The 17,630-nt window shown below is 48.6% G+C and overlaps 1 protein-coding gene across 4 annotated transcripts in view; it reads right to left on the bottom strand.

The window, feature by feature from the left end:
* KCND1 (potassium voltage-gated channel subfamily D member 1) overlaps positions 1-10,633 on the bottom strand; it is a 500,895-nt gene extending 490,262 nt beyond the window's left edge. For 3 of the 4 annotated variants that reach the window (XM_032963620.2, XM_032963621.1, XM_032963623.2), the window contains exon 1: positions 7,804-10,632. In XM_032963620.2, the coding sequence (XP_032819511.1) occupies positions 7,804-8,912 (1,109 nt within the window). In that variant the 5' untranslated portion in view covers positions 8,913-10,632. Of the gene's footprint in view, positions 1-7,803 lie in introns of all 4 variants that reach the window. The other variant, XM_032963622.2, reaches the window with a different exon arrangement.
* Positions 10,634-17,630: the final 6,997 nt, after the last annotated feature.

The raw sequence follows: 17,630 nt of genomic DNA, 5'->3' as shown, positions 1-17,630 counted from the left end.
AATGCATGCCTTCTCCTTCTCGTAATCATCACCACCACCACCACCGGTTACAGGAGGTGGCTGCGTAACCCTCGGTGCTTACGCGCATGCCAGGACTTAACGATGGAAGATCCCAGGTGCAAATCTTGGGATTAACCTAAGAATAAACAAGATTCTGAAGCATACAGTCATCAATGAGTAGACCAACATTGTTTTTTGTTTGAAGTGTGTTATTCATTTGAGTTCCCTTATCGCAGCTCTACAAAGACAAAATGTCTCTCACTCAAACGAGCATTGGCCTATTACTGAACCTGCAGTGGAAGCGAGTAACTGTTGACTTGGCAGATCACTGCGGACTGTTGACAAAATGTTACTGATGTTATTCACCCACGAACAATGATGGACTCACTTGATCTCCCACTGGTATTTGAACTTGCAGCTTTCCAAATTGCAGTCAAATGTTCTATGCACAACGACGTGTGTATAATAATGCATGAAATTATAATTGACAGTACTTTGTCAATACACTGCTGGATGAAGGCCTCCCCACACTGTGTAACTCAGTTTTATTTATTTACTCGTGGGAGTTGTTCGACCATACTTGGGTTCGTGAGGGTGGAGGCCCCGCACCAGTTACGGTATCACCTGTGACTGATGTTTGCCATGGCTGAAAATTGTACTCACGTTGCCCAGTTCATAGTATAGCGCACCAACCACTGCACTTCTCCTGTCTGTGTGTGTATATATATATAAAACATACCGCACTATATATTAGATATACAGCGCAGAGTTGATTGACACAGCACGATGAAGCATTGTTCTCTTCGTTGCTGGGAGTAAGGTTAAACTGAACGGACCGTGGAAGCTTATTGTGGTGCCATTCCCTCATGTGACCTGTCCTGAACCATAGCATTATTGCAGGATGTTCAAGAAATGATGCTTCTTCGCCATGTGCCTACAGCCTGATTGTATAATTTTCATGGAGCTTGGTGATAAAAGTGACGGTACAATGGGTATAATGGTTTCGCCTTTGGCTGGCACAGAACGACAGGCACTGTCGCACAAAGTATTCTATCACGTGCGACGCGATTCAGAGATAGACTTCTATTAGCAGAAGCAGTGTGAACTGCAACTGGGTTGTTTTGTGTACACTACAAATAAACCTCGGATGGCAAATAAAGCCCAGGATGGAGAAATTGAATCACCGTCCCTTTACCAAACTCATCCCGAGGTCATCTGACTGGATTATGACCATGCCACTGTCTTCGAAGCAGCCCCTTGATCACTCGATATATGCGAATGGCTCTAATTTATAAAGGGATGACCCAATCCATCATCTGTGACAAAGGCAATCCCTCATTTTTTTTCCCCAAGCAGTGGAGGCAAGTTACAATGATGCCACAGAACGTCGCAAAGCAACAAGCAACCCTTACAGGCCTCTCAGAGACAACGTGCAACGGCCCTTTAACGTTTTGCAAGATGCCGCACCATACGTGCAGAACGATTATGATAAATGATTCAGCATTCTTGATTGGTAACGACTTTAAAGCCCACATTTTCTCGCAACATCTTGCCACAGCTACAGTTTTTTGGTCGTATCCTTTACATATGTGAAAGAGTAAGAGGTCTGTTTTTATAATTATGATGAGATAAAAAAGCGTTGAGTTGTCGTTGATGAAATAATACTCGTCCTTTTATTTAACCAGGGGGGGGGGGGGGGGAAACCTCAATAAGGCTCAGCACTCCTTTTTATGAGGAAGGCGCTGCTTTGGGTGATACTTGGGAAATATCTTCATGAGATAGGCCAGAGTAGCAGGAGGGCACCGACAGATACATGGGGATGGCACTCTATTCTGATGTTGGTGTAACAGTTAACGCACCAGACTTTGCAATCTAGAGGTCATCGATTCCATTCCTGGCGCCTCACTTGGAAACGACGGTGCAATATCCGTAAATGTCCCCACCGCTGTCCAAATCGGCAGTATGAATGGATAAACCGCAGTGAGTCGACCGGCAGGTCACGTCTGGTGGGATAAAGTGTGGGTACGCCCACCTTGTCCAGGATATCTGGACAGTTTGTAAAAGTAGGCCAAAGTACACTTGAGAGCCTCTCCAGAGCTCCCTCGAAAGAGAAGCCCTTCCCACCAGCCGTGACGTCGCAAGTATTTGCAGCGCGGAGGCGTTTACCCATTGGTCTAGGGAGTCACATTCTCGGTACTTTTGGTAAAATTCTCACGACGTTTCGAATGCTTGTGTTGCGATCGAAACGTCGTGAGAATTGTATTGTTTTATTTGTATTATTTCCCTTCTACGTGACTTTACCGAAAGAACCAAGAATATGAATCCCTGCAGTCACGAAAGCTTTCAATCGAAATTTAGTCTAGGGAGGTCAAGCAATTCACTTTTCAGCGCTACCATCCACTAGCCACGTCATAACCTTGCAGGTTGGGAGTCTTACACAAAGGCGCCACTGTGCAGAGATGTTAACTACCTCTCCTGCTATACAGGAGATTGACGGGTTTGATCCCGGCCCTGATGCCTGTAATAGTGGAGTTTGTGGTGTCTCTCACCCCGTGGTCACGTTTAGAATCAACGTGCGTTTAGAGTTATTTGGCAGCTCTACATTCCCACGTGATAAGCCACTTCGTTGAGATATCATTTGTGGCCAGGTCGCTTCTGAAAAATATCTCAATAGCTCAGTGGGCCTTACCTGTTAAAATATGAAATAGTTTAGCGTAATTTTTATAGGAAGTGATCTGTGAGATCAACCACCTCCATGCCCAAAGTGCTGTGTGTATATCACTGGCAAATGGAACTGGGCATGGTAAGAATTGTGGATGCTTTAACCGATTTCACGGAATGCTTGTTTTTTTTATTCAGGCAACTGTTGACGACTGAACTGAGCACGTCGACGTTTGTGAAAATGTGAAGTGTTTTTTTTCCCTTTTCTGGACACGTGACCTTCAAACCCAAGATCTCAGCGGTGATGCCTCACAGCGCCCCAAGCTTAAGCTTCCTGTGCGATCCACTTGGCCACCTAAGTGATGTTTTTTTTTTAATGAGATTCAATTTAATCTGCATTTACTCTCGTGGTAGGCCTTTGGAATTAATTGTGTAGCAAAAAGCATTACTTTTCTTCTGTAAACAAATATTGTACATTACATGATTCGTAAACATGCTGTCTGAAATTAAATTGGATTATAGAAAGGCTATAACCTTGCCAATCTTACATTTGCAGATTTGCAGCAAAAATGCTATGCATTTATACATGTGTAAACCATCACAAATGTTGCATGTGGTTGCTACTCTTACAGTTGTTTATATCTGTGGCGCCATTGATGTAGGCGACACGTTAAATAACCCCACGTGTGGCACAATTCTCAGCTGTACGATCAACGTTTGCCTGGCTGTGAGGGGCAACTTCACTCACTGGGAGAACGTGATTGAATGAATGGAAATCTGCGCTTACGTCTCGAAGTCAATTCCCGTGAAATATAAATGACTTTAAGCATGGCGAAGACAACAGCGGATGCAGTACAAAATTAAGACATTTCCATTGCGAACATCTTAACGCTGTGCAGTGTAGTACGAACCCCGACGTACAGCAAATCGCCGCGTGCAGCACGAGACCCCTCTGTTACATAAAAATACGCGACGGCAGAAAAAAAAATGTGAAATATAAATCAAACTTTGCCACAGTTGGACATTAACGACGACACTCAACAGAGACATGCACGACAGTTTCATGTGTTGGGCAATGGCCCCGCTCGTTAACGGGGAATGGCGTTGTGTTTTAAGAATGTTTTGACTCGCGTTGTAAAAACACTACCCAATAGAAGCCCATGGCGGATATATGTTCATAATAGAAGTGGTTTGGGTTAGATTGCGTAAATATGTGTCGTTAAATCCGCCACCACCCGACACAGCCAATTAGTAAAGTTTGTCACGTAAACAGAACATGCCATTGTGTTACTAGTACAGCACACCGGTGTGTTGCAGAGCAAATCCAGAACATTTACCAACCCAGTACGACGTTTCGCCAGCAATTACAACTAGCATCATCAGGCGAACAGACACATTTGTGGAGAAATCCTCCTGTTTCGTAAATGTTGTGGATTTGCTCTCCAACACACCAGTGTGCTGTAATAGTAACGAATTGGCACGTTCTGTTGACATGATGAACCTTACTGATTGCCTGTCTCGGATGGTCGTCGGTTTAATGACACATTTATATTTACGTGATCTAACCCCCAAACAAAAACTATATTATATACGATATTGATCGCGAAAGCTAACGTGTTAAACGGGTATAGGTTGTTTTTTTATATTTCATATTCACACAAGCAAGAGAGCTTGGGAAATGTTATTTGGGAAGTTTATGTTTATATCTTTTTAAAGGCTGTGGCCGCAATGGCGTTGGCTGTTATGACCTATTGCTCTTGATATTAAATGTATTGGCAGACTGAGAGTTACGAGACGTTACTTTATTTTGTTGTAACATGGTAACCACTCACGCTTATACACGTCGTCTTTTACAGGGGCGCTATTTCAAATAGAGTGTGTGAAGTATACTATAACTTGTCAGCATATTTTTTTCTCAAAAACCTACTACGCCAGTCCCCATGTAGCCTATTGCTATATGCACATGATCAATATGTTTCCAATAATAACTGTACTCAAAGCGTTTAAAGCTAACAGTACTGTAAGGTAGGCAACTGGCAGATTGTGTGCGGTGGAGCATAGCGTAGGTGCTTCAACCTCTCCAAAGACGTCTGGCCAACTTGGAAGAGTAGGCCAAATACCCATTGGGAGGGTCTGCCTAGAGCTCCCTCTAGTGGAGGTTCTTCAATGAGCAGCGGCGGCAGCAAGCAATTGCAGTGCTGCACCTGTACCTTTTACTGCCAGTAATTTGGGTATAAATTATCGATATATATTTGAAAACAGGCCTTTGAAAAATTCAACATGCGACAAGTGATTTATTGTTGTTTTTCACTCGTTACTTTCACCATAGACCAGTTAGTAAATCGTGTGCGAGCATTTGGTGAACGGCGTCTTTCCATCGCAGGCCACACGGCTGTAGATTGTCATACATAGAGCAGATGCTGCATTGTAAAATGCATTGGACCGTAATGAGGCTGTCTCTCACAGTGACGGTGCATCCCGTTTTAAGTCAGTATTGCGATAACCGCAATTCGCAAAAATGTTGTCTCTCCCCACAAAGTGAAAAAAACCGTAATAGTTACAACTCTATGTGATATTGCGTTATGTATAAAAAAAAATCCCATCATTGGTTGAATGTTGCTGGGTTAATGATGTATGAATTACATTATCGGAAAAAGTTGATGGAGCACTGTTAAATATGTATGCAATTTTATGCAATGTCCTTGCAACATTCCCTTTGTGAAGACAATGTTTGGCTTAAAAAAAACATCACCCAAAGCATTCCACGGTGCACACTGATGTCGGGCTGGACATGTTGCGAGGATGGATGCCAGGAGACCTCTCTCTTTTGATTAGCGAGAGCCATCATTTAATCTGAAGACAACCTTCCAGTTAAACTTGCCGTGGACACTTTTATGCGTTTCCCCATTGCCCATTACCGTATTTAGCCCAATCCAATATTCCGTGCGGTATAACCCTCATTCACGTATATTTTATTGGCCACACGTCAATTGTGTAGTTCCCCCTTGCTTACATAGGCTGCTTGGCATAATTTATATCACAGACAAAAATGCACACGCAGTTTCACAGTAACGGACAGATTCTCAGTGGTACATATGCTGCAATATAGTATACAGCCTTTTTGTATAATTCCTTACACGTATACAGATATGCATACATCCATTGTGTGTGTATAGAATCAAGTGCATGTGTTATCAACAGGACGTTCCATATGCTCTTGACATATGCCCGAGACTTGTAATATTTTATATGGGCTGAAATGTACAGACACACCATGGGGTTGGGTTTGCATACACGTATAGATTGCTTGATAGACACTCCGATGTGTGCGCAGATCAACAACACCAACACGCCTCCTCTACATAGCAGTGGGTTGATGTGCACCGCGCACGCATCATAACGCACGCGGTGCGTGTCAGTGCGCCTGCCTGCAACACACTCAGCAGTTGGATTCGTCCTTGGCGGTAATTGCTCTGTTCTCCATACGACATTCCCTGATACGATGCGAATGCGTCTTTGTGAGCCTTGCGAGGCGCGGTAAGTCGTGGGAATGCGACTCACCCGTCACCGCACGCCACTCGAATGAGCAAAAAAAAACAATAATGGACAATGCAGCAAAGGCAGACAACAACAACAAAAAGCCACCCGCCCCCATCTCACGTTGCATCGCATTGAATGAATGGCATATTTAAATAGCAAAAGGATGAGAAGCAGTGAGGGGGGGGGGGGGGAGAGAATTAAAAAAAGAAACAAGCCAATGACAGGCAGCTAATAATATTAGACGTGGCATTTGAAATGGCTATCGATTAACGCAGAGCCGGGAATGAATGGAAGGCGGCTAATGGGATGAAGATGAGAAGCATGAGGGGCACGGGGGGTGGGATGGGGGGGGGGGGCTCTGCCGGTGGGAAGTACAAATGTGTGTTAGGGGTAGTATTCGCAGCTGTATTATTAATTCATAACACGTGAAATCACCAGAGTGATGGTGCCACAAAAACCCTCCACACCCCCCCCCCCCCGCGTTTAATGAACGTTCACCACCAGGTGAGTGAATTGTAAAGCGGTTTTCCATGCTGAACCGCGCTATGTGATTCGCTTACACCCAAACGGACGATCAGGCGAAGGTGGAATGACTCCGCATAACTCGGGCGGGGTTCGATTTAGCACGCGCGTGCGTGACCTCACAGTCGACGATCAGCAACAATCATCAGCAGCAGCCGCGCGCGCGCGTGCGTCTTGAACACGTGATGAATACATCAACGTGCATCACCAACATCATCGACACGCGAATACATCCGTAATACCGAATAACGAAAGATCTTACCTTGATGGACATATGACATTACTGTTCGTATGCAGTCTGTGTGTGTGTGAGAGAGAGAACACGTGTAGGCCGGGCAGCGAGATTTTACACGGCCGGGCATTAGACAGCCCTGCTCGATTGACTGCAGCCATCGACTGTGCTCACTTCGCGGCCACGTTGACGCACGCGCTCACCATGGTTCCAATCAGGTTATTCCGGTTAGCAGTAATTGCATATAAAGAACGGGGGGGTGTTATGCGTTGTATTTCAAGATTGTGCATTTGCACGGGGTAATTACACGTGACGCTTCTCATTAAACTTTAAAGACAATCCGCGAAGACCCAGCCAATGAACGATCGCATTTTACAATTCGTGTACGCGTATGTATAAGTGGGGGTCTATGAGGTTGGGCTAATCAGCTTGGCATAATCATTGGTACCAGACATTCAACTTGTACCAACTGAGTTAAAGTAAACGTGTTAGTTTTGTTTAGAATCGAGAACATGTATGATTTAGATGTGGTATAACAACAGATCGCAAACTCGCGTATTTATTACGAGCCAGCTCAGGAAGCTGATAACTATTGAAGTTGTTTCTCTTCGAGGCGCGCCAACTTTTCCTGTGGCCCACAGTGTGACACAGCAGGCGTGCTTGTGCGTACAGACAAAAACACACACACACACCAAGACAAAGATCACCACCCCACCGTATAGTCTCAACAGACTGTCGGGGCAAGTGCTGTGTAGCGAGGACCCAAACCCACGCGCAGACAGACACGCGCACTCCTCGCTGCGGGAGGGGTTCCTGCGGGTGCTGTCTGCCGCATTCGTGTCACTCACCCCAGGGTGGTCATGGTGACGATGGTGTACCAGAAGGCGGCCGGGATGCTCGTGAACTTGCTGGCGGAGGAGCCCTTCTCGGCGTAGAACATGACCGTGGCGAAGATGATGATGGCCATCGTGAGCGAGAAGAGCAGGAAGCCGAGCTCGGAGGCGCAGCTCTTGAGGGTGTAGCCCAGGATGCGCAGCCCCTGCGAGTGCCTCGAGAATTTGAAGATGCGGAAGACTCGGAAGACGCGCAGCGTCACAAAGGCGCCGCTCACGTCCTCGTTGTCCGTCATGACGAGGCCGATGTAGTAGGGCATGATGGCCACCACGTCGATGATGCTCATGACGCTCCGTATAAACTTGTAGCGGCTGGGCGCGGCGAAGAGGCGTAGCAGGTACTCGACGGTGAATATCATGACGCACGCCGTGTCCAGGCAGAAGAAGGCGAGCGCGTATCGCTCCCCGCACGGCAAGTCGCGCACCGTGCCCGGCATGGCGCCGCACGGCACCGTCTCCACCACGTTGGCGATCACCGACACGGCGATGAAGAAGCCCGTCACGTAGTAGAAGACGAGCGCCAAGGTGCTCGTGTGCGGGTTCTCGAAGGCGCGCCACATGCGCTCCCGGGAGTTGGTCCTCGGCAGCAGGCTGTCCGGATTGATCTCCGAGTCGATGTCGTCCTGGATCCTCTCCTGGTTCTCTCGCTTCCTGTCCTTGTACTCCTCGTAGCAGCAGTCGCCGATGATCTCGGGGATGATGCCGAAGAAGGCGAGCTCCTCGTCGTAGGCCATGATGCACTCGTGCCTCGGGTAGTGCAGCTTGCCCGTGCGGTAGAAGTTCAGGATGTGCCTGAACGTCTCCGGGTCGCGGTCGAAGAAGTACTCCTTGGTGTCCTCGTTGAAGAAGAACTCGCGCTCGCTGCTGCCCAGCAGGGTGTCCGGGTACCGCTCCATGGTGTTGCGCCACGTCTGGAAGCGGCGGCCGCTCACGTTGAGCACCATCAGCTCATCCTGGTGCTTCTTCTCGCGCGGAGCCGGGGGCATGGGGCTGGTGGCCACGGGCATCCACCCGATGGCCGCCGCCCGGGCGAACGGGAGCCACGCTGCCACCCCGGCTGCCATCTCCGAGCGATTGAGAGTGGCGGTCAAGGTCGGCGGCGGCAGTCCACGGGGTGACCAGGGGTTAGGTTCTCGGGAGCAGATGCCCCAGGGGGTGCGGGCGGTGTGGAGGGGGGGGGGTACAAGATGTGAAAGGAAAGGTAAGCCAGGGACCAGAGTCTGGGGAGCGATGCCGAGACGCGAGGAAGAGCAGCTGACTTGTTGGAGCGCAATTCACAACATCCGGAAGAGTCTTCGTGAAGTGAGCGGCGGGTCCAACTGGCTCGCCGACTCGCTCACTCACCGCGGTGGCAGTCGGTTGCGTGTGCGCGGCAATGTCCCGACAGACGCGATCACGCTGCACTATTTCTCCCTCCCTCTCCTTGCTTCGTGCAGTCGTCTTCTTCTTCTTCGTCACCGCTGCTGCTGCCTGCGCGCAATCTCAATTCACGGCGTTGTCATTCACGAGCAGCGACGGCAAAAGTCCAGTTTCACGGTGGTAACGGCGAGAAAGCGTGACGGTGCGCGCAGCCCCGGACACGCACGGCGAGCCGACACCGCCACCACCACCACCACCGCTCGGCACGTTCCCGATAGACGATGCGCTTCGGAGCGGTGCACACCACCACCGCCGCCGCCGCCGTCGGCGAGTGAGCGCGGGGATGGGATGTCTGGAGGCGTCAATGTGACGACCGAGGCGAGGTGCGGCGCATAATCTCGCCAGCTTTCACCCGCCAAACAACTGCCGCTGCTGCTCCTCGAAGCACAGACAATGCCGCTCGCTTTTCCCGACGGCGCGATGCAAGGTAGGGGGGGTCTTGTCTGGCCGTAAGGCGCGGTAGGGTACACCGCACTGATTTCGCTGCGGCAAGAACCACTTATCTTGGTCCGCAAGAGATACCCCCCACGCACACGCGCAGAAAAAAAGGCAGAGAAGCGGGCGGGCGGGCGGGCGGGCACGGGGGGGGGTCAGAGACGGAGGAGATACAGCGCCGGGACTTGGTGGGTCGCACGACGCCTCCTGCACTCACTCTCTGCCACAACCGAATAGCCGGAGCTCACCTCTTAATGTCTCAGGGCAGCATCACCGGAATGCCCCCCCCCCACCACCACTCTCGGCGAGCGACCTGAGAGGGAGTGAATGTTGTTGTTGTTGTGTGTGCGTGGTGGCGCGCCTGAGTGTGTGTGTGTGTTCACACGCGCGCACAGACGCGCACGCACGCACGCAGTGTGTACTGCGCGGGAGCGCTTGCAGCGGCGAGCGAAGGGAGAGCCGGCCAGACGCGGGAGGGGACGAGAGGCAATGTGAGCCCACCACCCCCCCCCCACCGACTCCTCTATGCGCTGTTGCACTTTCTAACCTTCGCCAAATCCGTCTGCAGCAGAGAGAGAGAAAAGAAAAACGATAGCCACACGCGACGGGCCTGAACAGATGCGAAAGCGGGCGAGTCCGCGCCTTACGGAGCCCTCTCTCTCGCTTGTCCCTTGCCCCCTCTCTGTCCGTGTCCCCCTCGCGCTCTCTCTCTCTCGCGCTCTCCTCCGTGTCTTCAATGATGCGCGCGGGTTGCCGTGGACGTGCGTGTGTGTGTGCGCGCGCACGGGAGGCACAATGCGTGCACGTGAACGCGGGGAGCTGGCGGGCGGAGCTGGCGGGCGGACCCGGCTAGCGAGGTGATTAAGATGCGCCGTGCGCGCTCATTCCGCTGTGCTGCTGCTGCTGCTGATGCGAGCTGCGCCGGTTGATGCTGCTGCTGCTGCTGGGTGGGTGGCTGCACGGGTGGGCTCGTGGGAGGGAGGGAGGGTGGTAGGAGGGGAGATTGCGCTGGCTCGTCAGTACGGGATCCCGAGCTGCTGCTAGAGCGCATCGTGTGTTGTGACAGTCGTTTCATATCAATGTGGTTTTTTTCTCCCTCTTTTAACTCACCTTTTTTTTTTTACACCGCCTGTGGTTTATATTATAGCCTGTATGTTTGCAGACACTTAATGGATGTGAATATGGATTGGTGGCGCTGCGGTGAGAGCGCCTGACTCCCAATCGGTCAATTGCGAGTTCGAGTCCTGGTTGGGGATTGGCTTCGTCGGTCGACTCTCCCCGTCCGGCCTCAGCCAAAATGTGTGGCAAGGCAACGATTCTCGTCTCGTGGAACCAACGGGCCCCACCGTTGGAATGTGGAATTTACCAATGGCTAAGACTCATTTTCTTGGGTGATAGGGATTCTTTTTTCCAGTGCAGCTTCCAAGATTTGCAAAGCGTTGCTTTTGATTCTGCGGTGGTGGTGGTTATCTGGGGTTTACAGCCCTGAACCAGTGGTGGGAATTCCACATTCCTATGACGGAGGTGAGTATATTCATAGGATAACCGCTATTAACGTTCATACAAAATTGGTACCGACTGTATCGACCACGGAGCGATGATGGGGGCCGAGTCAACCCCCATCCACGGATTTGAACTCGGAAGCCGCCGATTGCGAGTTGAGCCAACCCAACCAGACGCATGCTTAGCCACGCAAAGCTCCCAATTCCACACCACAAAAACAACACACATAATACGCAGGAATTTAACCTTGAACCGGCTGATAACACGACGGTACAATGCGACACGGATGAGTGGGCAAGGGAGTTCAACAGGTTAGGCCACGGGATAAACTAGCGGCACAATGCCAGCGACAGCTTGAGCCTCGCAAAAGACACAACGGACGCCCCCTTTTTTGTGTTCGAGATCCCCCGCGTCTCGCGCGCTCGACATTAATAATAAGCGAACAATCATCGCCGCCGGCGTAATCCTGCGGGAGGCCAAGCCATCCGTCGTCATTATCCAAATCATCCACGGGGCCGAGGGAGTCAACAGAGCGATGCTCGCGGATTGGCGAGAGGAAGGAGTGGATCGTCTTACGCATTCGAGGCCGGTTTGTTTTGCGGGAGGAGGGTTGTTGTTTTTATTCCATAGTGTCACGCGCGTCTCGCCGTGGAATCCGCATCCAAGTCGCAAGGGCCTCAACAAACAACAATAAAAACATCTCTAAACGAGCAATGCGGCACGGGCAGGCCACTCGTTCATTCGGTCCCTTTGATAACGCCGAGTTAGCGTAGGAAATTCCACATTCCAACGGCGGGGCCAGTCAATCCATAGAACGAGCGCCGTTGACTTTGCCACGAAATTGTTATCTTTTTTTTGTTATCTATCCCGAGGAGAACGACGGGTCGAGCCTTGGTTCAGGAACTCGCAAAAATAATCTTCCCAAATTGTGAGCCGAGCGGTCTCATCACAGCGCCACCTGGCGCGCGCGATTACACTTCCCACACCAGCTCCGCGACACGCCGCGCATGTCATCACACACGAGCACAAACCACGCCGTGATGATCCATCATCATCAACATTGCAGTGCACCACCATCACCAGCTATGCTCGATCTACGGCTGGATGAAGACCTGTCTGTGATGTAAAAAAAGATCCACCCAAGCGCCTGCAGACGGAGCCGTTTTCATCGCTCCAGCTCCTCCGTGGACGCGTGCTATCGAAACGATTTCCATTCTCTTTTGTACGTATGTTACTTGTTGTCGAACTTCTTTCGCACCCTACGCAGCCAACCGTGCTAATCGGAAGGGCGCCTGCCACTCCGGTCCACTGTTCCTGACCATTGGTCACCACAGTGCGACGGGATAAATAGCACGGCTTCGTTCATAACACAGGACGGACGGTTTGGGGGTTATATCGCATAAATATAAATGTTTTAAAACGAAAAAAATAATCCCTCATAGATGTTACTGCAGGATCCATTGTGCATCGTATATGCATCTTGCTCGTTTCACCGCACGTTTCATATATACCAAGCATCAACAACAGTCCCGTATTCTACACACACACGGAGCGTATGAAGTAGATGAAAGGTGATGTTATGGGAATGACCCCGGCGACTCGGAGTGTAAGACAAAGGTCCCCCGTATAGTCTGAACACCCTTGTGAGGCAAGTGCTGTTCGCGAGCACCTGTGAAGGCCGGCACGGCACACGAGGGGGGTGGATGGCCAACACCACCCCCGGCCGCCTTTGTCTTCCCAGTGGCGATGTTAACACACCGCACCAGGTAACTCATTGAAGACTGAGTCGACCTCGGGGAGGCCCAGGACCGGTGCAGATAATCGCCACCTTGTTTTTGGGCCGTGGGCGAGAATCGAACTCCGGGTTCGTAGCGCAGCGCGCTAACCGCTACACTACCGCTCCCACTCGCAGTATAAGAGCATCAGGGACACACACTTGCCGTTCGTCCGACTGAACGTTTGATTGTATTAATCGCAGCCACTGGGTGGCGCTAAGTTCAATGTCAGAACTTCCCCAACAAGTTTTTCAAGTTTATTCTCTTTCAACCAGGTGGAGCGAATCTCGAAAGGCCAGTGATAAGTCTCATTTGGAAGAGCGAGCCGGGTCACTCAAAGGCAAACAAATGTTTCGCAATAATGGGGGCAAATAGAAATTGGGAGCAAAAAAAATAAGAGCGTCGCATGAGGCATCGAAAATAGTTCACTGCCGTTGATGAATGTCAAGCTATACATTCACATGAGCGAAAGTCGGCTGGGGCGAATGATATTTAACCGTGACACAATAAGTGCAGCTACTGAAACATGGAAAAAATGCAGGGTGAGTGTGGTCGTGGGACGTCTAAATGTGTATGTGTTTTTTTTCATAGGTGCTACTCGCTAGCAGCACTTGCCCCAAACAGTATGTTAAGGCTATACGGGGGATCTTTGTCTTTTGTCTGCATGTTTTGTTTTTCTTTCGAAACTTCTTTCGAACCGTACGCAGCCAACCGCGCGAACTGGGAGGAGCGGACCGAGCGATTGCATCTGTTCGTGTGCAGGTCGACGATGAACACATCGCAGGCTCATGAAGGAAAGCCTCCATCCAGCAGTGGATTGAGCGTGGCAGATCAAATGATACGTACTGCTGCATGTTACAGACTATACATGTGTACCTTTTCACGATTAAACCTTTAAAACGGTGTCATCGCATGCCCGGAGTAAGATTTAATAAAGAATGGGGCATAATTAACGCGCGTATTTAAAGAGTCGTAATGATAATAAATGCAAGGCTTTATTTCAAATCATTTGTTGAACTGAATAGGCCAATTGCAATGTATTTAAATGTCAAGAATAATGCCAATGGCGCTGCATTAGTAATTGATACGTTTAATTACAAAACACAAATCTAATTAATACAGGAGCGGTGGCATAGTGATTCACGCATGGGGCTTGAACCGGACCACCTGAATTATATTTACGTCCGCTGCCAGCAATAGAGGCTAATGTGACCAGTGTGGTGAAGTATGGTCAAACAAACACCGATTAACGACGCGGCATGGGGACGCCTTCGTCCAGCAATAAACCATCACGCAAACTGCGGTCATCCTCGCAGCAGCGTTTAACTAGCCCTCGAACAAAGACGGTGGTCACCGCATCGCGCGCTTTCAGATGCGCTTCTGCGGCCGTCTGGAACGATCTTCCTTCCGATATTAGGAAGCCACTGCAGTTACTGTATGCACCTCCGATTAGCATGGTTGGCTATGTACGGTGCGAAAGAAGTGCAGCATGCATACAGCATATCGATTGGTAAAGGGCTGTTAAAATCCACCTTGAGGCCATATAGGAGACGTTTCTGAGAGTAATTTACCAGACTCGCGAAATTAACCATCAATTGTAAAGAACAAGCTGAATGATGAAGTAGGATTGATTTCTATTACCGACGATGTGATTGCTATTAATCAAAGAATAAACTTTACTCACCAGGTGCTGATGTCAGACAACTGGACGGACAGTGCCTGGAATGTCAGTACATATCCCAGTCCCAAGTCAACGGTAGCTCAGCCAATCATTCTCCTAGGGTCGGTAAAATTAATACCGCTCTTAATGGGTATCCGACACGAGTCCAACGCAGTGGCAGAAACCCTCCGTGGGAATTTGGAACTTTCCCCACTCACACAGGATCGCCATTTGAAGAGAAGCACTTTTCCATACTCACGTGAATAAAATGTACTATTTTGTTACGCCCAGCATACAAGATAACCCTTGTCCAGTGCAGTATATGCGAGTGTCTGTGCATTTCCATAGACACACAAACATTCCCTCCAGGGTCGAAACAATGAGTCACGCTTTATAGGAAGTCAACGGTGGTCGTTCAGAATGAGAGACTGACCTCGACCACGGGAACGTGGAATTTCCCCTGCTGGGTCAGAGAACCCCATTGGAGATCACTGAGCAAGGAGACAGCTTGACTTTGCTGTACTCCGCACCTCCGATTAGCAACATTGACTCCGTACGGCGCAAAAGAAATTCAACATATATACGTACTTACTTGACTTACCTTGACTTTGCTTTACTGCCGCTCCTCCGATTGCCACGGTTGGCTCTGTACGGTGGGAAATAAGTACAACATGTATACATACATAATCTTGATTTGAAGCTTTCGTGACTGCAGGAATCCATGCTCTTTGGTTCTTTCGGTAAAGTCACGTAGGTATAAAATAAAATATAAATAAATCACGACGTTTCGGGCGCAACACAAGCGTCCGTCATCAGGGGGGAAAGCATAGTTTGCTGCTGAGAAAACAGTCTGGTGTTACAGCGTATGTACATGTGTTAAACTTCCTTCTGTACAGCAAAGCAACCAATTTGCTCCTCTCAACCCTCTGCAGATCACTATGCGGCTTCACCCACAACAACGTTTACACGACCCTTCTTAGAAACATTCATCTTAACCGCTTCTCACCTGGTTACAATAAAATATTAATGCTTCGTGTTTTTGGTGTGTCAACTATTTCCTTGCGGCAGTTTGGCCAATGGAGCCCCCATTGGCTACCTTTCGACACTGATTGCTTTTTAACCTTGGGCAATTACAGATGATTAATTAGTGTGGAATAGCGTCGCTTTGGTTTTCCTACGTTGATTTCTCTATCCATGTACGGGGTCGACTGCTTTGTCTAATACAGCGGTCCTTAACCTTTCCTGCAGCCTTGCACCTCTTTGGTTCTACATCGTTAAAACATGTATCATGTTAATACAAACATAGAGGTTTTGATGAAACATCGTTAAAACATGTATCATGTTAATACAAACATAGATGGTTTGATGAAACATCGTTAAAACATGTATCATGTTAATACAAACATAGATGGTTTGATGAAACATCGTTAAAACATGTGTCATGTTAATACAAACATAGAGGCTTTGATGAAACAAAATAGTTGTGCTTACGTGCCCGTGCTTTGTTTGTGTTTCGATTATTTACCTTCTAAAAAATCCGGCATGTCTCGCACTCCCAGAAAGGGCATCTCGCGAATTTGTTGCGTGCACCCCAGGTTAAGAACCAATGGTCTAATCCATACTGTGTTCGACCACAGCACTGCAGGTCACAACACCATCCAGTTCCGCTACTTCCCTCCCACTGCTCAACTCTGGAAATCCCTCTCATCGTCTCTCTCTCTCTCTCTTGCCAAGCGCTTATAACCTCGCTCAAATCTATGAACATGTTTACTCATGTTATAACTTTAAAAGTGCCGTTTGTTATTGCCGTTTAACATTTTTTTCTTTGGGCCTGTGCTCAGCAACCCTTTTTATAGATTCTATTGCTTTATAATACAGTTTAGTTGTGCTGGCAGATGTAGACATGATAAAGGTCATGTGCTAAACCATAAATACATTTTCCCGAAATTATTGTAGTGCCACTTTGGACTTGCCATTCTCAGCCTGAGAGAAGAGCAATGGGCACCATATTACACCGCTACCGCACATCCATCTAAGCTGGATGTGCAAGAGTGTGAGACGTTGGTAATATATAGACTAAGGTCTTATGACGAAGGTCTTGCGTTAATCTGCCAGAAATATGGAGTTAATTAAGGCTGCTCTATGACTGATGAACCCAATACTTTAAAACAATCGTATTTCTCATGACCATGTCTAAACAAGCCAAAATTAAATGCCCAGTGGATTCAACGTATGCTAACCGGTGGAATTATAGACAAGCATGCATTAACCTAACATGATCAATAACTATTGAAACTATTTAATAGCAATTATGAGCACATGTTGTGACTGAAGATATTTGAGCAGGCTATGGTGGAGTGGTGGCGCAGTGGTTGGTGCACCTCGCTACGAACCTGGCTACCTGAGTTTTATTTCCTCCCACGACCAACATCAGTGGCGAGCAATAGTCGAATTGGTCCCAGGCCTCCTCTTCATCAACCACTACCGACCAGCGCGGTGAAATATGGTCAAACATCCCGACAACAGATACAGCGCGAGGCAGCATCTATCCAACAGTGGATTGACAAAGGCTGTAAATTATTATGAATATCAATTGTTGGGATAGTGTAGTGATCGCTGCACGAGCATTACAAGTTATTGGCATCTTACATGAGAGATCTAAAATGCAACCTTAAATTGCCATACAGTATGAATTATGGTGACTGTAAAAGCTGCCACTTTTGTCAATTTTCTTACGTTCTCGAATGTGTATGAAATAAATAAATTATTGAAAATAATAGCAAATGTAGGTAAGAAATAAATAAAGAACTGCATCCTAAAATCTCACCAACCCTGCAATTCCCCATGTCAGCAATTTCACGAACTCGATTGCACACGGACAAATACGCGACAGTGAATACCAAAATACGGCGCTGCATTTTCTCCGTACAGGCTTTAGGCTTGGCACGGGACGTGACGAGAATGCAAGTTCCCCCCAGATGCTTTTCCAG

This window comes from Petromyzon marinus, chromosome 30 (genome assembly GCF_048934315.1).
Source record: "Petromyzon marinus isolate PM22_M1 ecotype Great Lakes invasive population chromosome 30, UKy_Petmar_22M1.pri1.0, whole genome shotgun sequence".
NCBI classification, from domain to species: Eukaryota; Metazoa; Chordata; class Hyperoartia; order Petromyzontiformes; family Petromyzontidae; genus Petromyzon; species Petromyzon marinus.
The sequence above is the reverse complement of the archived record's forward strand: the minus strand, read 5'-3'. Positions and strand labels throughout refer to the sequence as shown.